The following is a 19,706-nucleotide window of genomic DNA, read 5'->3' as shown; positions in this document are numbered from 1 at the left end:
CCCCGCCTGCCGCGCTCACACCACGGTACCAGCAGGCCCGGAGCAGCTCCCGCGGCGGCGGCTCCCCTTTCCTTTCCTCTCCTTTCCGTTCCTCTCCTCTCCCCGCCGAGCTGCAGCACAGCTGGGCTCTGACAGGTTCTCCAGGCACTCCCAGGGGGATGCCGGCCCGATCAGCCTGGCCCGGAGGGGTTATAAATAGCCCGATCTCGAGTGCACACCAGTGCAGCATGGGATGAGTGCCTGTGCCCGGCTGCCAAACCTGAGCGAGTGAGGTGCATTGAATTACAAGGCGAGGGCAGTTACTATGGCACACCCGGGCCCAGCACAGCCATCCATACTAAGCAGGCGAGCACAAAGCAGCCAGGCAGTGAACCAGTAAGTAGTTTCCAGACAAGTTTTCTCTCCTCTCACCCTGCTCTGCCATATCAAACACAAACAAACCACAAAACCACACACACAACCCCCTAACACCTCTCCTCTCTCCATGCTACGTTAAGAAAATCACAGGAACTGAAGCAGGGATTATGGAGCTGGAGACTTCTCCAAGCACCAGGTGCCCTGGGGAGGCTGTGGCCACCACACACTGCCAGTGAGGCCACGCTGCAAACGCCTGCTCCTCACCCTCCCTCCACAGCATCTGCCGGGCATCACAGCCCCTCTGCACACATCCTGTGCTGGCAGGCACGCTGCCCCACGCTCAGCTACGTGGCTCCCTTCAGTGGTCCAGGTTTCCTGCGACACATGCAAAGAGCCAGATCTTTCAAACACGTGATGTGACGTGCAAGAGCTGCAGCCTAAACCTTGGAGCTGCCTGGGAAAGCTTTCACAAGCACTGGACATGGCTACACGGACAGGAAGGGACACAACTGCACCAAGCAGAAATAAAATCCATGCCACACCTCTAGCACAAAAACTAGAACTAGAACAAAGCCAGGAGCACAGGTCACGTGGTCCCTGCTCAAGGCCAACACAACACACACAGAGGCAGGGCAATCCCCTCTGCAACAGCGGCCCTGGGAAGGGCAGGAGCAGCCCCTCTGTGCCAGCCAGCCACCTGCCAGGAGAAAGGGGCTGAAAAACACACCAGCAGCTCTCCACAAAAGACCCAGCCAGTTTCTGATGTCCTTTTAAAAGGAAGAGGAATCAGAAGAGAAGTCTCTCCAATCCAACTTGTTTCAGCTCCTGTAAGCAGTAAGCAAGGAGCCCTCAGGACCTCCACAGCTGCTCCTTCAGTGCAGGAGCTGATGGGCCTTGGAGCCCCAGGACTGGGTACCCCTCAGCCTCGTGAGCCAGCACCAACTTTCAGATCACATCGGTATTGCTAACTCATGTTTCTCTGATGATTTTTGAAGAAGTTAAGATGTACTGATAGCTTCAACTCTTCTTCCTTACCGAGAGACCTTTGGGAAGAAAAATCTCCCCCCTGGAGAAGTACCTGGTCAGGTCCCACAAAGCTGGAGCCACACTTCTTTGACTCCAGCCAAAGCAAGCTCAAGAGCAGCATGATATGTGTCAGCTTTAACATATGAAGGCTGGTGTCAGTACAGCAAATGCAAATTAAATTTTAGCTGAATAAGTAATTAAACTAAATAAATAGTTTAATGAATCCAAATAAATTGACTAAATGAACAGGCATTAGCTCCAGAGATGGCCCTAATGGAAACGTGACTGCAGGACATCCCATCAGGGGAGGCAGGAGACATGCAGAGGTGCCTCCATCTGCCTCCCCTGCGGAAACCACAGCTTCCCAGGAACTTCCAGCACTTTGGTGCAACAAGGACTTCTTTTAATAAGAGCCCACAGTAAAACATTAGAGCTGCTCTATTGCCATCATTAAACTCAAATTGGTTCTCCACATCTGGGAACTACATTTAAACCCATTTGTAAACTTTCCATCTGGCCAAAACTTTGGAAACTTAGCCCTGAAACTGGCTCTTTGGGTGACCCTGCAACAACAATGTGCAATTCAAACATCACAGAAATCAGGAGCAAAGACTAAGGCAAAGTGCAAAGATCAGCACCAAGAAAAACATCAACTGTGTCAGGGAGAGCATGTTTCTCAAATTTCAAGAGAGCTGAAGGAAGGAATCACGTTTCAGACAGATACCGAGAAACAGCCGATAATTCTTCAAGTCTCTGTGCTTAACTCTGGCACATGCCTTAGTTTCAGAAAGCTACTGGGACAACAAGAGCCCAAGGCATGGAATGAACCTGCTGGTCTCTGTGTGCAGCGGGACCAGCAGAGCATCAGGCCTGCAGACAAAAGCAGCAGTGCTGGGAGGCAACAGCTACAGCTCCACAGTGTTGCAGGGAGGACTCCAGCTTCAGCCCATGCCACCACCAACAGCTGTCACCACAGCCACAGCAGCTCTGGGTAAAACTACATGCAGCACGAGCCTGGAGGGGTCAACTCTGCCAGTCCTGAGAGTCCCACATAAACCTCAATGTGGCCAAGAGCCCCCAAGACCCACAGAGGGGGTGGCAGGGAGCTCTGGGTAGGGATTGCAGGGGAGATCTGACAGCTGTGCTGTTGTCCTCAGCAGCTCCCACTGCCCTCCTGTGCCCTGTGGCACAGCTGTGCCATGAGCCTGGAGCCTCCCACTCGGCCACCCTGTGCTGGCCACCCGTGGCTGCCCCGGGCCCGCCTGGGCCACACACGGCCCTGGGGACCAGCCAGCAGTGATCTCTTCAGCTGGAGAGAAGAGCCTGCACTTCTGTGAGCACACATCTACTTTCCCACCCAAAGAGGGAAGGTTTGTCCCCTGTGTAAGTGCCTCTATGCCAAACTGTCAGGAAAATGTCCTGGACTCAATAATCTTAGAGAGGTAGAATGCAACAGAAGGCTCCACGGGCAAAGGGGAATGTGTGAGCTCTGCTGCATCAACCAGGTGCTTGCAGGAGGCGAGAACCAGAGGCTAACCCTGGGACAGCCTTGCTACTACGGCAGAAATCTGACCTGCTGCCAAAAGTGACAGCCAGTGCCACCATGGCAGGAGCCACATGTTGGTTTTCATCTCTGGCATGCTATCCCAGCACTGCCCCATGGACTGGCTTTGCTTCTCAAACACAAATAAAAAAATGCATGAACTTGAGACCTGTAAAGCTTCTAGAAATAACAACTTTCCAGCACAACCAACGGAGCACGACGCAGGAAAGCAAAGCGGGTGCTGGGAAGCTGTGCCAGGAGAGGGGTGTGCTGCCAAGTTTAGTCATGTACAGACGACAAAGGCAAACACAGGACTCTGCAACACGGCGCTGGTCTTACTGTGCACGAGGCAGTTCTGTGTCTGCAGGTGGATTTATCTCAGTGCATGCTCCTGACCTACTTATTTCCACTTTTCAGCTGGGAAACCCAGAAGCAAGGCTGCTCAAGCAGTGTAGCAATCTTCCACAGGAGCTCAGCTCTTATCCCACCAGCAGAGCTGCCCTGAACATGATCCCCTCAGGTTCCCATCCCTCACCTCGCTGCACAGATGCTGTTACTGTGCTCCTTTCCTCTTCTTATCCTTGTAGTGGTGATCAGATTTCTCTTGCACAACTTTTCTCTGACTCTCCCCCCGAAGTCTGTTAGAGCTACATATTAAAAAAACCCGAGTGCCAGCAATCCAGCCCTTTCTGAAACACCAGTGAACCTCCAAGGTCGGGTGACAGACAGCGATAGCAGATCCCAAGATTAAGAATCAGCCTTCTGACCTTGTTGCTAATGCACAGCAACACTTGCTTCCACAGCAGTTTTCGAATAACACCTGCATTCTCTGCTGCTCTAACAGAAGAGGTGGGTGAAGGCATGGGTGGCTGGGACACTGAGAGATGGAGGGACTGAGCTAGAAAAAAACACATCTGGGCAAGGCAAGGTTGAAAGGCATTTTATGGTAGCCAGAAGCACTGACAAACTTGCACATGAGAGACTTATTCTAAGGACAGTGAAAACCATAGGCACAAAAATAATCCAAGAAACACTGCAAACAGCAACTGTCTGTGACCTCACACTAGCTTATAAGAAAGGTAATTTAACCCAAAACAGGCCCCAACTCCCTGACAAGACCTTCCCCTACTCCTCCCCAGATCCAAGAGGCACCTGAGCACTTGTGCAGTGCTGAAACACGTGCAAGATTTTTCCACCTTCTGTCCTCCCTCAGCAATCGATTGCACCCGAAGAGGCAGGAATTACACCACGTAACTTTTTAACCCAGTTGCTGGCACTGCAGGCGTGATGCCTGCTTCAAAATCTGGCACGTGGGGGAGAGGGGGAGGCTCTCAGCACTGAGCTCCCCACTCTTGAACTGCATCCAACTTGCTCCACCACCAAATCCAGTGAACTTTGCTTTAGGTGACAAACTTCAGAAATCCACCTCCATACCATAAAATTGGGGGGGTGTGTAGGGGAAGGAAGTGGCAGGGAGGTCACTCAGGGGATCCATGTGCCTCAGGACGAAGGCCAGCCACAAGCCATGCTTGTATGCATTCTGCTTGTACTTTAGAGATCAGAGAAAAAAGCCAAGCCTGAGATCAGTGCTCAGGGCTGTAAGTTCTTGAAAATATAACACACCAAACCGAGCAAACCCAGGGCAGGGGGAAGCAGGGGCTGTGCCAGCCCTGCAGCTGGCACTGAGAACAGTCAGGACATGGGGCTGCACCTCGTCCCCAGCCTGAGCCACTCAGGCTCCGATACAAATCAAGAACAGCCAGCAAATATCTAGTTAAAATCCGCAATTTCCAGCCGTCGTCTCGAACAAGCCTCTTCCCAGAAAAATTCTTGCTCCTGAGTGCTTCTGAGCATTTCCTAACGTGTCAGTGGCTCCCGCATCCCGAATTTCCAGGAGGACCCAGCTCCCTCCTGCCCACCACCTCCGGGACACCCATGTCGGTGCGCGGGCAGCCCCACGCGGTGCCCGGAGCGAACTCCGCGCCCGCAGCGCCCGGCGGTGCCCCCGGCCCGGGGACGGCGGCCGCTCCCGGCCGGGGGCCCCCGCGGCGCGCGGTGGAGCGGGCCCTTGTAAGGTGACCGTTCAGCCGGGCCCGGGGCTCCCGCTCCGCCGGTACGGGCCCGTCGGGCGGGGGCACCGCCCGCCCGGGGCTGCCCGGTGGCCCGGCCCCGGCCCGCCGCGCCACGGGCCGGCTCGCGACCGCGCGCCCGGCCCCGTGCGGCCTCGGGCCGGCAGCAGCGCGGCGGGGCTGCGCGGCAGCCTCCCGAGACACGGCGAGGGCGCGGCCCGGCACGGACCTTCCCCGCTTAAACGGAGCCCCCCGGGCCGGGGGCTGGGGGCCCGGGCCCTCCGCGGGGTGTCCCGGGCGGGGACGGCTCCGGGGCCGCGAACGCGCCGGGTCCCAGCGCGATCGCCCCCCGCGACCTTCCGGCGGGCCGGGAGCCCGGCGCCGGAGAGGCAATAGTGGGTTCGCCTTCGCCGGCACGGGCCCGCCGGCCCACGCGGGGCGGCCCGACTCCCTCGCAAGGCCCCGGCCCGGGGCCCTTCCCGGCGGCGCTGCTTGCGTGTCCGCGGGGCGGCTGGCGCAGGGTGCCGCGTTGCTGCTGGTCGGCGCCGCTGCGCGGCGGCACGGCGGCCGGCGGCATCTCGCCCGCTCGGCATGACCCATGGGCCGCGAAGGACAGCGCCGTCCGCCCGCCCACGTGGTGCGCGGCCGCCGCCGCTACGGAGCGCCCGCCACGGCCAACCCCGCGCCGCAGCGGCCTTAAGGGGGCGCGCCGCGCCGGGCCGGCCCCGACGGCTCCGACGCCCGCACGGGACCCCGCACCGGCCCCGGCAGGCTTCGGACAGAGCCGGCCACAGCCCCCGCACCAGCCCGCCACGGCCCCGCCTCCTGCTCCCGGCCAGGTGAGCGCCCCGCAGGCCCCCCCGGTGAAGGGTCACCGGCTGCTGCGACCTTCCCGGAGGCCGCCGGGGGTCACGGGGTGACACCGCGCCCAGCCGGGCCCGGGGAGCCGCGGGTGTCCCGGGCTCGTGTGCCCGCAGCTCGGGGCCGGCCCTGTCACTGCAGGCCCTGATAGTGATCCCCCCCGTTGACCTGCAGGTCCCTCTAAGGACTGGGGGGCCACTCTAAGTTCTCCCCAGAGCTCTGAAGGGGCTCTAGGTGGTGAGGTAGGAGCCAGGCCTGGGACGGAGGCAGAGATGCTCGTGGTTTGTGGCTGGAGGTCCTGGGTGCTGGGGCAGGACAGTACAAACCTCTGCAGATTTCAATCTCTTTATTAAGAAAAAGGCATATTACAACAATTCCTAAAGTACAGCTCCATACTCTAGTTTCTGATGTTAACACATTTTGAAAAGCACTTGGTTAAAAAGCAAAGTCAACATGAACATCATCCTGGCAAATAATGGTGACATGTAGCAAAATGAACATTCAAATAAAGCAGAGCAGTGTCAAACCTTTGGCATCTGTCCCTCCACGGCGCTCCCCAGCATGAGGCACAGGCGTTTATTGTTCTCACTGAGCTTTGCAAACTCAGCCAAGGACAATATTTTTGCTCCAATGAAACTGCAGCTGCTCTGGGACAGGGGAGCAGGTACCATGGGTGCTGCCCTCCTCCTTCCTCTGCCAGAGGCCTTCCCACGGTCCCAGCACAGCTCTGGCCAGGAAGGGGTGATGTCCCCACGCTGTGAGGGTTAGACCATCTGCACAGACTGGGGTGACAGTGACTCTGAAACATACAGATAGTGCTCGTCCCCACAGGGCTGCAGAAAGAGTCTGCTGCTTCAGACATGCAAAGATTTTGGGTATTTCCATGGCCCAATGGTCTAAGTCCTGCAATAATTGTAATGACGGGAAAGGGGAGCTTTTTTTGGAAGTCACAAGATCAGGGAAATCTATCAGGAAGAGCCAGGAGGCATCACCACACCCTGTCCAGGGAGGACCAGGCACCACTTGGGTGTGGGTTGGGTGCACCTCTCACACACTGGCAGCTTCGTGCTCCTGTTCCTGCCCAAAGGGGCGAGGGGAGGGAGGGTGAGAGGAAGGGATTGGATGTGGTGGCAGTACCGAGTGTGCCCCTCCAGGTGCTTCTGTCCAGTGGCACCGTCCCTTCATGTGGCTGGGACAGCAGCATCCCTGCAGGGCAGGAGGAGAGGAGACAGAGGCAGAAACAGGGCCCTGGGGAGCAAAGGGCTCCTCTGACAGCAAGGGGACACGGCGCTTTGATCTTTGTGCTTTTACAGGCCACAGTGTCTGGCAGCTCCTCCGCGGCCGCTGTGCTCATCGATCCCAGGCTCCTCCTGCTCACCCAGCCTGGCACACTGGCACTCCTGATCTTATCCACAGCATGAGGCAATCTGTGGGCATAAGGGAGTTCTCTCTCCTCCTGTTGCATTCCCTGTAGGACTTGGCAGCCAGGCACTGACAGTGCAGGAGAGTGACAAGAACAGGCGTGCACTGAGGCAGCTGCGGCATCAGTACAGTGAGACTGGCTCGTCACGGCTGCTGGGACATGAGGGCTGCTGTTCTAGGAAAAAGGCAGGTCATGGGGCTTCACTGGGGCAGCAGGAGCCAGTTCACAAGGCTGCACATAAGGACTCAGAAAGGTTCACCTAAGCCCTGTAAATGGAAGTCCCTTGTCATGCTGCTGATTTACCTTCCCAGTGGGGAGAGCTTGAGGAGAACTTGGGAAGTGCTGGCCAGAGCTGCAGTGCTGCTGCTCCTCTGCCTTCTGGGAGCTCGTTTTAGGGAACTTGTGCATGGAGATGCACTGTGCAGAGCAGAGCACTCCCTGCACACCACTGGCTCCAGCCAGTTCATGCTGTGTCACTACCAGCTTTCCTGGGCACCCAGAGAGACCACCCCTCAGCCCCTCCAGAGCACCCATCAGCTGGGCCCTGAACCCAGCTTCACTTGCCATAAGGCAGTTCACAGAAAGCCTTGGGCTCTGCCTTGGGCAAAGCTTCCCCAAGCAGTGGGGCCTGGCCCCAGTGCAGACAGTCTCTGCACAGAGCCATGCAGCAGTGGGAAGGTTAGGAGGCTAGCGGGGATGGGAAGGATGCAGCCGGAAGCACTTAGATTAGTCCCAGCAAACACATTCAGAAAATATGGCTTTTTAGTTAACAGGGTCAAGAGAGAGAACTTCCTGACTAATCTGTACAGGGCTGAAATAAGTCCAGGGGAGTGCACACCCCTCACCAGAACCGCCTCTGCTGCAGCAAGTGTGGCAGGCACATCTCACCCACCCACCACTCACCCTGCACCTGCTGCAAGGTGCATTTGCAACATCACTTTCTCAGACAGCATTAGGAATAGTAATAATAATAATAATAATAATAATAATAATAATAATAATGAAAAGAGATTAGCAAACCCAACACATCAAATCCATGAGCCTTGGGGGGAGCAGAGGAGAGGAGCCCGGCTGTTAGTCAGTAGACGGCTCTCAGCACGTGATGGTTTACACACAAGACGTTTAACAACCGAGCGTTATTGCTATGCTTCCATTTCCAGTCTAATCATTAAGCTTTACAAGTCAACATCAAACACTGCCTGTTCCATACAGAGCACGTAGGTGTTGGCGGTTGCACTCCTTGGTCTGTGCTCTCAGGTGTGTGGTGCAGGTCAAAGCTGTGTGCACCCTTTAGATTCCCAAGGAGTCCAGAGCACAGACTAAATGCACCTACAGATGCCTGTTACACCTTACAGGCTAAGGGCTCACTTACAATGTGAGTGAGAGGTGGGTCTGTTAGAGCCCCTGGCACAAGGAGGGGAGGGCAGGCCCTGCCTGTGCTCTGGCAGCTCCTGGGCTTGCAGTATCTCCAGCAGCCTTCTCAGCAAAAAATAGGAAGAGTATCTTTTTGATCTTTTTTTTTTTTTTCATGATCTCTTTGATCATTTTATATAAATACAAAGAGTAAAATAATTTATCTCAACATCATTTCTATTACAATCATACAGTGTATTCCCTTCAAAACAAGTGCCTGTATGTGTGTGTATATATATATATATAAGTGTATATATAGTATCTCTAGAGCTATCCTCTCCCCCAGAAAAGCAGCAGTGACTGAAGCAGGTACAGCACACAGGAGCTGATCCTTCCTGCTCTGAGGCAAATGCACCCAGGGAAAAGCACAGGCCTCACCCTGACAACTCATTTCCAAGCACATTACGTTGGCATGAAGGGGGAACTGGGGTGCTCCCTCTCCATCCCCTTGGGAAACACTCCCCTTGCTGCAGGTGGCTCTGCCTGCCCGGCCGTGGGCTCTGGGGCTCTGGGGCTCCAGGCCTGCCCAGCTGCCCACCCACACTGGGAGCACTGGGAGGAGGAAGAGGCATTGGGGGACTGGGAATGGGATCAACTCCTTGAGCAAGCTGCTAATTAGTGGTGGAGAGGAAAGGATCCTGCAGCTCAGACAGGGCTGCTTCATTTACATACTAGGCACTATGGATGATGATTGTTAGGAAGGTATTTACATAGAAAAAGGATCATACCTCTCCCTCCCCTTTTCAATGCTCAGGTCAGTCATGAACTCCATGATCTCATCAAGGAGTTTGTAATAAAAATGCATCATATTGTGTCTATCGGGATTGTCTAGGAAGGACGGGAGAAGCAGCTGTGCACACCACAGCTGCAGGAACAGCTGAGCACGCAGGGACACACATTGCCCTCTTTCACCTTAACAGAGAGACAAATCCTCAGCAGAACCTCTCAGAACCTGAGAGAAACAGCAATTTCCAGAGGCCAAGGGCACCTCATGGAAATGGCATCCCTGGAATCATGATGCTGCAGCCCCGGGGCTGCTCCTGCAATGCCTGACAAACCCCTCTCACTGCCCCTGTGGGTGGGTGACAGCAGGGCCCCCAGCACAGCCGGCTCACCCCAGAGCTGGGGCATGGCAGAGCTTGCCTTAGATCACTGTACAAAGGGAAACAGGTGGGAAGCATCCCACAGCCTTTCCAGGAGCCAGGCTCTGGGGTGTTCTCTCTTGTGCAACTGCAGCCAGTGCTCATAGCCCAGCGGGGTGTTACCAGTGCCCCCCTGCTGCCCTGCACCCCGCCAGCCCCAGGCAGGCAGCCTGGGCATGCAGTGCTCTGCCAGGGCCATCTTCTGTGCAGCCTCCTGCAGGGTGACAGTCTGGGAGGGCTGGTGGCAGCTGGTGGGGGCTCTGTGCTCCTGAGGCAGCAGTTCCAGACACGTCAGGGGCTTCAAAAATTTCCTGCTGGAGCTTTTGTGCCCCAGGAGCTGCACACCTTGGCCGGCCTTCAGCCAGGGCAACTGCTGCCTGGGTCCTGCAAGGAGGGTCCAGCATGGCTTTGCTGCACTTCTTCCCAAACCCAGGGATGTGTTAGGGACCATGGGAGCAGCTGGGGAGAGCGGGGTCCAAGCCCTCAGGGGTGCCCTGGGGGAGCAAGAGGGGTCTTGCCTTCCAAAGCCTGACTATTCACATCACAGCCAAAGAAAATGTACAAAAGCTGCTAATTTCTGCCCTGCTAGTGCAGCTCACATGCTTCAGGGTTCATTTTTACCAAAGAGCTGGCCTGGGCACTGCTGCTGCAAATCTCATAAAAGCATTTTAATAGAGTATATAAATATTGAACTACAAAAATAGACAGCTCTGACTGTACGGGCACACTGTGGCTGAGCGGGGGCAGGCCAAGCCTCACTAGTCTATGATGGTGATGTCTTTGAAGAGGTTTCAAACCGAACTGGAGTGAAATGGGGTCTGATTGCCCCCTGCAGCTCCCTCCTGCCTGTGCCAGCCGTGGAGGCAGCGAGGGTCCCGGGGGAGGCTGCTGCCCACCACCCAGGCAGGGCACTGGCTGCGGGCAGGGGTCGGTCCTGGCTGGGTGTCGCTGCCCCAGCACAGCCGGGCCAGCCAGGGCTGGCAGCCCACGTGCTGGGGTGAAACCTGCCCCTTGGATTGCCCCGAGCAGCACAGGCCCTGAGCAGCGAGACCTTTGCCCTGCCTGGCCACCGGAGCCCTCCCCTCCTAGGGGTGTTTCACAACACCCATGGAATGGATTGTAAAGCTGACAGTTTCGTTGGAGACCGGGCAAGGCTGCCCCAGCAGGGTGAAGGCAGCTGCCTATGGCTGCTGTGCTGGGAGGGACGGGAGGTGCTGAGGGAGGACTGGGGGGCTGCTCAGCCCTTGGTGGCAAACCCAGACCTGGCTGTTAGATGTGACTAAGAACTGAAATGCTGGTGCCGAGAGCCCTGTGTGGAAGGCACAGGGAACAGCCCTGCTCCAGCAGCACATGGAGCCCGGCTGTGGCAGGCAAGGAGCCACGGGGGACTGGTGGGATGGGTGCTTCCAGTTCTTGTGCAGCCACCTTGTCTGAGTCCTGTGTGTGAATGTAATGTGGGGGAAATCCGTGTGGAGACATGGTTTGGAGACAGCCAAACTGCTGCACAGGAGAGTGCGGGATGGGACCTGGCCGGCACGGCAGCACTGTCCCTGTGGAAGGGGATCCTTCTGTCACCCACAGGATGGACTGTTGTTCAGCTTCCTGCATCCTGGAGAACCTTCCTGGTGATGTCCTGGGCCTTCTCCAGGCCAGCCCAGTGTCGGTGATGCCCGGGGTTGGAGGCCTGGCTGAGCTCATCCCACTGTGCCAAGCCACACGCTGCACAGCCCCTTGATGCTGCACACACACCTCCTGGCACCCCTGGCTAGAGAAAACACATCTGGTGCCCACTCTGAGGGCAGCAGAAGCAGGAAGATCTCCTCATTACAAAAACGCTTGCTTGTTTCTTTCTTTTTCTTTCTTTCTTTTCTTTCTTTCTTCTCTCTCTCTTTTTCTCTTTTTCTTTCTCTCTCTCCTTCTTTCCTTGGAAGCTCTGGACAGGCGCTGGACCATGTCCCCTCCACAGCCCAGGTGGTGGGTGCTCCCCTGTCCCGCAGCTCTGCCGGTGCCACCCTCGGCTCAGACCCTTCGGGCAGAGGAGTCCCGCCGGTGTCCTGTGGGTGGGAGGTGCATGCAGGGCGGCCGCTTTCTGCTGCCCCTTACCCCCCGAGGGGATGGGGGAAAAGAACCTTGGCCGGCGCCCGCCCCGGTGCTGCCAGGCTCAGGCCTTCCCGGCCGGTCGGGCCACGCTGTCCCCTATTCCTGGGCCTATTCCTGGGCCCGGGGGGCACCGTGGGCACCGGCCCCCTGCCTCTTTCCGGGCTCGCCCTTGGCGCGACCTGGCCCTGGCCGCCGGGTCCTGCGGGGGCTGCCGGGGCGGCCTCCTGCCCCCGGGCGTTGCCGGCCGGGCCGCGGGGGCTGGCCGGGGGGCTCGGGGGCTCCGGGGACAGGCGCTGCGGGGCGCGGGCCCGCGACGTGTAGAGGAAGAGGGCCGGGTCGGGCATGGCATCGTGCTCCTCCGGCACCGGGTCCCTGGGCCGGCCGCCGTCCCGGGCAGCGCCGGGCGGGCGCTCTGTGGCCGCGGCGCCGGGGCCTGCCCTCGGCCGGGGGCTGCTCGGGGGGGCGCCCGCCCGCCCGGGGGCCCGGCAGGCGCTGGGCCGTGGCGTGCAGCTGCAGGGAGAGGTAGGCGGCCGCCTCCGTCTGCTTTCTGCAGCTCCGTGTCGAGGAATGGTGACGCGGTGGCTCCGACGCTTCAGCTCCTCCAGGAACCGGCGCTCCTTGCTGCGGAGGCTGGAGCGCAGCGCAGCCACCAGCGTCTCCTTGTGCTGCAGCTCCTTGCGCAGCTCCAGGTTGTCCTTCTCCTTCTCCTGCAGCTGGGCCTCCATCGCCCGGCACTTCTCCTCCAGCTCTCGGTCCAGGACATCTGCGAGTCAAAGCACAGAGAGGGGTCAGGAGAGGCAGCAGTGGCTCAGTGCACTGCTCCTGCCGGGTGCTCCCAACGTGGATGTGGCTACTGACCACTCCGTGGTACCAGCATGTCCCACCGGTGCCATTGAGGCTGTGCGGGTTCTTCTTGGAGCTGGGGCTCCAAAACTTCCCATGAGCTGCCCGAGCATGGGCTTGCTGCCAGCACAGGCGCAGGAACCCTGTCAGCCCTGAGCCACGGTGCCGCTGGCACAGTGCCACATGTAACACCCAAATGTGGGGTGACAGCAAAGGCAGTTTCAGTGGAGGACATCATTGCCGTGGAACCTGCCACCTTTACCTTTAAAACCAGAGTTTTAAAATTTCCCTAAGTAACTAGGTTTTCACCCTAAAAGTGACTTTGAGTGTGTGCGGAGGACATGAGGGAATACATGGACTGGGAGAGAAAAGGAAGTGGTTCAGGGAAACCATCAGCTCAACTTTGGCCTCAAGCCCTGGGACTCCACAGCCTGGTTAACAAGGATGGAGATGTTAATCCAAGATTACAGAGGAGCTGGGCTGTGCTCAGCAGAGAAGGAGCTGATATGCCAGGAGGGAAAACTGGGCTCTGGGCAACGCCATCCTGGCACAGGATGGCCAGGCAGCCAGGGGGATTTCCACCTGGGGTGGAAGGGCTGAGCTCAGCGGGCAGCAGGAGGGCTGGGCTGGGCTCCTGCCCCCAGCAGCCCCAGCCACCCACTCCGACACCCAGCCCTTGGCAGGGCGCTGGCTGGCACCCGCCCACGCTCCCTGGCCTGCCCAGGCCTGCTCCTGTCCTCTGCAATACTCTGCTTTTTACTATACAATTGGCAGTCCCTTACAGCCTCAGCTCCTCAGTGCTGCTGCAGAGGGAAAATGCTTTATAATGAGGTCCCAGGGAGGCAGTTGCAGGCAGTAATTATTCCATGCATGGCATTAGAAAAGCAATCATGGTGCTGCCCCATAAATGTGGCAAAATGATCGTGCTCTTTGTCAGCTCTAAAAGGCTAAAGGACGGGCAGGGACCATGGGTGGGACTCGCTGCGTTGTGGCTGATGACACCCTGATGGCACCTGGTGGGCTGGGTGCCAGACCCTTCACCATCAGGGAGCCCACTGGTGCAGGGAGGGGCCCCTGGCTCCACAGGAGGGGCTGGGAGAGTAGAATCCCACTGGAGCCAGCCATGGCACTGTGTGAGGGTGCCAAGGGCAAGGACCCCAACAGCCCCAGCGAAAGCAGCCCCCACCCACCCTGGCACAGCCAGCCCTGGTGCTGAGGACGCAGTGCAGGCTGGGGCTTAGTGCCAGGGACTGTGCCCAGGCAGCACCAGGGAGGAGTTTCAGCTTTGTCCCTGGGATGGAGGAGGGAGAGGAACCAGGCTGCTCACAGAGCATCCACTGCCAGCTGTGGGGTTCCTGGGTGACACCAGCATTTATTGGGCTACCAGCAGCCTGTGAACTGCATGCTGCCTTCCCAGCCCTGCCCTCAGCCCCTCTGTCCCCTCAGCCAAGGTCCATGTCCCCTCCCTGGGCAGCCCCAATGGGTCCCCTCTGGCCCAGGCTTTTCAGGTGGCCCACACACCCACACAGGCTCCCCCTTACCTTGTGCCCAAAGCTGTGCTCTTACCTTGCTGGCGAGCCTCCAGCTCTTTCATTTCCAGGTCATGGGTGAGCTCTGGAAGAGAAATGGAACAGGACTGAGGAGGGGCATCCCACCCATGCTGCACTCCCTGTGCCTTCCTCTGCTCCCCGCAGGGCACTGGACATCACTGAGGCTGCAGCGCTGCCTCTGCCGGCCCATGTGGGAGCGTGGCCATCAGGCTGAGCTAAAAATAGACAATTCTGGCAATTTATGTTATTAAGCAGCCTGGTGGCCAAGGCAGCATCCTTGGGTCCTATCCCACAGCGGAGCAGGAGGCTCCATTCCTCTGGCAATGCCTTTCCTTTTTCTAAGAGAGCTGCTAAACCATTTTCAGTGCTTTAAATCAGGGCAAAGAGCAGAGCAATGGACTGAAAATAGATCAAAGTGTAAGTTGCCACCCGAAGCATTTCATAATTTACTGCTCCAGGCCGATCGCTGCCTCTGCGTGTGACGCAAGCGGGACTGCCTCATCCCAGCACAGTGTGCCTGCAGAAGGATGCTGCCCTGCTCCAGTGCAACGTGGAGCTTCCCAATCCCTTCCAAATCCCACCAGCTGCAGCCCCTTCCTGCCAGCTCAGCCCTGACATGCTGCCTGCTCTCTGCCTGCTTTCTGCTTAGTCCTGGTCTACAATACCAGCTCACAAAGGGCAGCTCAGGGACCTTCTGGAGTTCACTTTACTCTGCACACTCTTGCAGACAATCCCTTTTGAATTAATTATCACAGCCCACCCAACCACCAACAGCCCTGAGCAGAGGAGGAGGGGGGCAGCAGCAGCATTCAGCTGTTTGAGGGCTTTTTTTCCCCCTGAAAATGAGTTCAAATGGTTAATCTTTGCCCTACATTTTTCTTTTAATCTGCTTTCATGTTGACTCTAATCCTCATCACTGCCATCCTCCTGAAATGGAACACTTGGCTCAGGCTGCTCTGCCTGTCTGTCTTGGAAAACAAATCTGTAGTGAGAAGGCAGAAGTACCTGAGAACATAATGCAGTTTCTGGAAAGCATTCAGTGCTCCTGACTGCCCCAGTGGGAATCAATGGCCATTGTGCTATTTTTCTGAAGCTAAAATAATAAGTTTGGAATCTCAGATATATTCCAAATGAAAACCAAAGCAGTTGCCTATTTCCAAAGACACCGCCCTGCTGAGCAAGTGTAGGGATGACACATATACAGCCCGGGGTCTAAGCTTCTGTGCTGGAGCCATGGGGGCTGGTAGGGACCTGCCCCAGTACTGTCCCCACAACCCCCCAGGGGCAGGTTAGAACGAGCTCTGTGGGAGGGAGAGCCCTTCCCACAGGGATGCCTTGGAGAGACCAAGGGAAGAGTGAAAAAGTCAGAAACAACAGTGCCAGAGCAGCAGACACAGCTCCACAGGGCCCCAGTGAGGAAGAACTGACTGACTGCCTCCACTCTTCTCCTGCAAACAGCCCCCCTAGATAATGGCACTCAAATGTCAGCAAAGTCACCTTAAAACTACCCAGGGGTTGCCCCATCACTCTTGGCAGAACAAGCACTGCAGAACCACACACCTCACCTGTAGGACAGGACCTCTCCAGTCAGACAGGGCTGTCCATGGGTCACACTGGGAAGGGGAGATCACTCATAACCAATTGTGCAGCGGGCTCATTTCATCCCCTGGGGACAGACCCCTCAGCCTGATTTAGGCAGGAAAACCCCACTGTCTTGCTTGTCTGGAGAGGCCATAGATGAAGCCATTAAAACAATGAAACAGAACGGCAAAAGCTCAGAAAGGGTGGGGAAAATAGCCAGTTTTATCAGTGCAGACATGTCTTTGTTTCCCAGGAATCCGTGAGGACGAGAGGCTGGAAGACAAGGCGTAATTAACTACGGCTGAATTATTGATGAGAGCAGTGGCACAAGCTGGAATGAGTTTGAGTGGTGGCAGGAGGCCGGGCAGCTGTCACTCCTGTGGGGATGGCTAGAGGGGACAGTGACACTGCTGCAGTGGGGCCATGGGTAGGGGGCCGGCAGCTGTGCACCCCACAGCCACAGCCAGGCAGAGCCCTGAGCCCCGATGCCTTCCCTGCATCCTGCCCAGTGCCTGTGTGAGCACCCTGGGGTGCCAGCAGGAGCTTTCCTGCCCGAGGTGCTCTGTGAGCAGGCAGCTCCCACACACTGTGGCCATCCCAACGCTCACCTGAGCAGTGCTTCTGCAAGCGGAGGATCTCCAGGTGCAGGTCATGAAGCAGCTCCATCTGCTCCTTCTTTAGGAAAGCGATGTGCCGCTGCACGCTCTGGATCTGGTGCTCCAGGGACACCGTCTCCATCGTAACCAAATTCACGGTCCAGGCCTGTGGGGAGTGGAGACGGCTGGTGATGGAGCGTGCAGCAGCACACAGGGCTTGTGAGCCCCAGAGCCCTTGTGAGGGCCAGAGCCTGTGGGTGCAGGGTGGTGCCTGCTCTCCTCTACCCTTTCCTCAGGGATGTGGCTGTGGGTGAAGCAGCCCTGCTTAGCCAAACCCCAGGGAACGGCCCCAGCCCTCGCATCACCTGTGCCTGCGGCCAGGTCCCGTCCTGCCTGCTCAGGGACTGCATGGGCAGAAAATGCTGTTGCATGGACCCTGGCACTGCAGCAGCCATTTCTGTTCTGAATTTGGCCCAGGGAATATTTTATCATGGAGCAGGATGCATCTGGGACAGGATTGCTCCCCACCATCCCCAGGTGGGAGTTGCACCAGAGAGGAGTTTGGCTCTCACTTGACATGCCACACATTAGGCAGCAGCAACTGCAGCAAGGATCCAGCACATGAAAAATACAACATGCTCCGTCTAACCCGATCAGCGCCGTGTGGTGAGAGGAGTCATGTTGTCTTCCAGGAGAAGAAACGTCTTCCCTGGTAATTTGCCTGGCAGACAAGAGCTGCTGATGTCTGAGCTGGGCTGGGGGTCCAGCACCACGTGTCACCAATGGCTTCGGCAAAGCAGCTGCGTGAGCCACCCACCTGTGCTGCTGCACAGAGAGATAAAAATAACCCCCCAAAGAACCCTTAATCCTGGGAAATAACATTTAGTGGTGTGTGGAATCTGTCCTTGCTCCCACACCCAGCCCAGGAAGGAGGGAAGCTGCAGCAAAGTAAAGTAACCTGGCAGTGCTGGGTGAGTGGCTGGACTCGGAAGACCTGAGAAGTTTTTCCAACCTAAATGATTCTGTGGGGAGCTTGTGCCACAAGCCTGAGGGACAGTGTGCACCATCCTGTCACTGGGAAGCTGGTTCCATTCCCTCCTTCATCCACATCTGACTCCAATTGTCTTTCTACAGAAACTCCTGAACCAAGCGAGCACTCCTCTCACAGTCCCAGCACACCCGGCATGGTAGGGCATTTTGAGATCATTCCTGCAACCAAAATCAAATCAAACTGCATTTAAGCTCAATCCCACAGTAAGCAATCCTGGCAGTGCCCCAAGGTCAAAGCTTTGTTCCTGCCAAAGGCTCTGCAGGTTTTCTCTGTGTTCCTGTATCTGATGAGTTGGGGGGTGTGGGGTGGTTGGAGGCAGCTGCAGCACCCAATTGGCAGGTATAGGAGTAAAAATGATCCAAATTGTGTTCTGCTGGGGTTGTCCCTGCCAGAGGGGTCAGACCCACCTGCGCCAGGGGCTGGGGCTGGCCTGGCCCCTTGGAGGGCTGTATGTCCTGGTGCCAGGGCAAAAATTATGAGAGTTAACTGGCATCTGCAGGAGCCCAGGGCTGCAAACCACACCACGGATACACCCTCCTGCCAGCCCTGGCTGCGATGGGCTGGGCTCTGGAGCAGCTTCTTGGTGGGAGCTGTGGTACCTCATCTCGAGAAACATCAGAAAGTAGGTTGGCTGAAGCCCGGGGGACACATAGTGCTATTTTCAAGCACTTTGTTCTGTTTAGTTGAAATGTCTTCAGTAGAATTGGCTGTAAATTTTCCATTGAACTTTCCCTTCTCCCTCTAAGTAGGAAATTACTCTTTTTTTTAACCAATGAAAATGTTTTCCTTTAAAAATAAATAGTTGATAAATATCAAGCTCTAAAGGAAGAAGAAAAATGTTTTCGAAGAAAACAAATCTGGAATTGAGATCTATTTATCGTCTCTGACTTGGAAGTTGAAGAGTCCTCATAATTTACCTGTGTATGGGATCAAAAGAAGTCTGTCTCCAAAATTGCTGTGGGAAATCTTTACTGGTTTGAATCAGCTTTGCCTGTCTGACATGACTTTCACTGTTGCTCTTGAGAAACAGCTCTCGGTCTGTGGCAGGAACATCTGGTGTCTCATGTTGAGGAGAGAGCACCTTGTTTTGTCTAGCCATGAACCTCCCACCAGCACTAAGGGAGGCAGGGGCGGACACAGGGGCAGACAGGGCAAGACACAGAGACAGGCAGGGCAGGAGCTGCCTTCATTGGAAATGGGGACAGTGCTGGAAACAGTCATGCTGCTGCCCAAAAGCAGAGATGGGAAGAGCTCTCCTGGGGCTCTGGGGACCTGCTGTTCACCACTTGCAGCCCCCTGGGTGACAGGAGGACTGTGCTGTCCCCTCTGCAGGTCACACAGCTCTGCCTCACAGGTGCTGATGCAAGAGCCAGAGCTGTTAACGAAGCTGCAATCTTGTCCTGAGGTTTCAGGAGCATCAGTGAGGCGTTGGAGTGTCCCTGACGTTAACAGGGCAGTGGATAAGCACTTGCCTCACCAAGGCAAGTTATCCCAAAGGGTTTCAGAACCAAACTCTCGACAGCTGGTACTTTCCCTCCATGGCTTCTGAAGTCAAGTGGGCATTGCAGCAGCATCCTGAGCCTTTAGTTTGATGCATGCCTTCGGTCGTTTCACACAGCACGATCCTTGGGCAGTGTTGGGAGTTAATAAGGATTAGCTGCTGTTGGCTGATTTAGTGCTCACTGGGCCAGCGCAGCTCCCATCTAGTAATGCCAAAGCTCCCCATGCCGAGGGCTTCAGAGCACCCACAGGGGTGATGACCATGAGTCTATGCAGTGAACTAAGGCAAGAACCTTCACCCTGTGCCACAGAGGTGAGACCCAAAGCACTAGTGACTAGAGCTGTCCCTCCCACCAGCTCCCCCTGCCCAGTTGGATGAGTGTGGCTCCCAAAAGGATTGTTGTACTGCAGCAGGTAGGGATGAGGTTGGATGCCCCTGCTCTGATCCTTGCCTTGCTGCTTACTTCTCTTTTCCAGACTAGTTCTAACTTGCCAAGGCAACTGGTGGTGGAAGCTCTCAAAGTGACCGTGTGCTCTGTGGCTTTGAGGAGTTATATATGAGGTTACAACTGTAGAAAACAACATCATTCATAATAAAAGCCAAGGGTAAGTGATAGTCCTCTTTAGCTTGAAGGATACTCTGTGCCCTTG

The 19,706-nt window shown here is 56.5% G+C and overlaps 1 protein-coding gene across 1 annotated transcript; it reads right to left on the bottom strand.

Moving 5' to 3' along the window:
- Positions 1–12,042: 12,042 nt before the first annotated feature.
- CCDC92B (coiled-coil domain containing 92B) lies at positions 12,043–16,671 on the bottom strand. Its single transcript, XM_025896341.2, is given in 7 exon segments — positions 12,043–12,108; positions 12,110–12,175; positions 12,177–12,321; positions 12,323–12,498; positions 12,501–12,697; positions 14,344–14,391; positions 16,517–16,671. Coding segments are annotated over 7 exon segments (828 nt in total). The 5' UTR covers positions 16,647–16,671.
- Positions 16,672–19,706: the final 3,035 nt, after the last annotated feature.

Source organism: Manacus vitellinus, unplaced genomic scaffold (assembly GCF_001715985.3).
Source record: "Manacus vitellinus isolate BGI_N305 unplaced genomic scaffold, ASM171598v3 scaffold_76_pilon, whole genome shotgun sequence".
Taxonomy (NCBI): Eukaryota; Metazoa; Chordata; class Aves; order Passeriformes; family Pipridae; genus Manacus; species Manacus vitellinus.
This window is presented reverse-complemented; position numbering and strand designations above follow the sequence as displayed.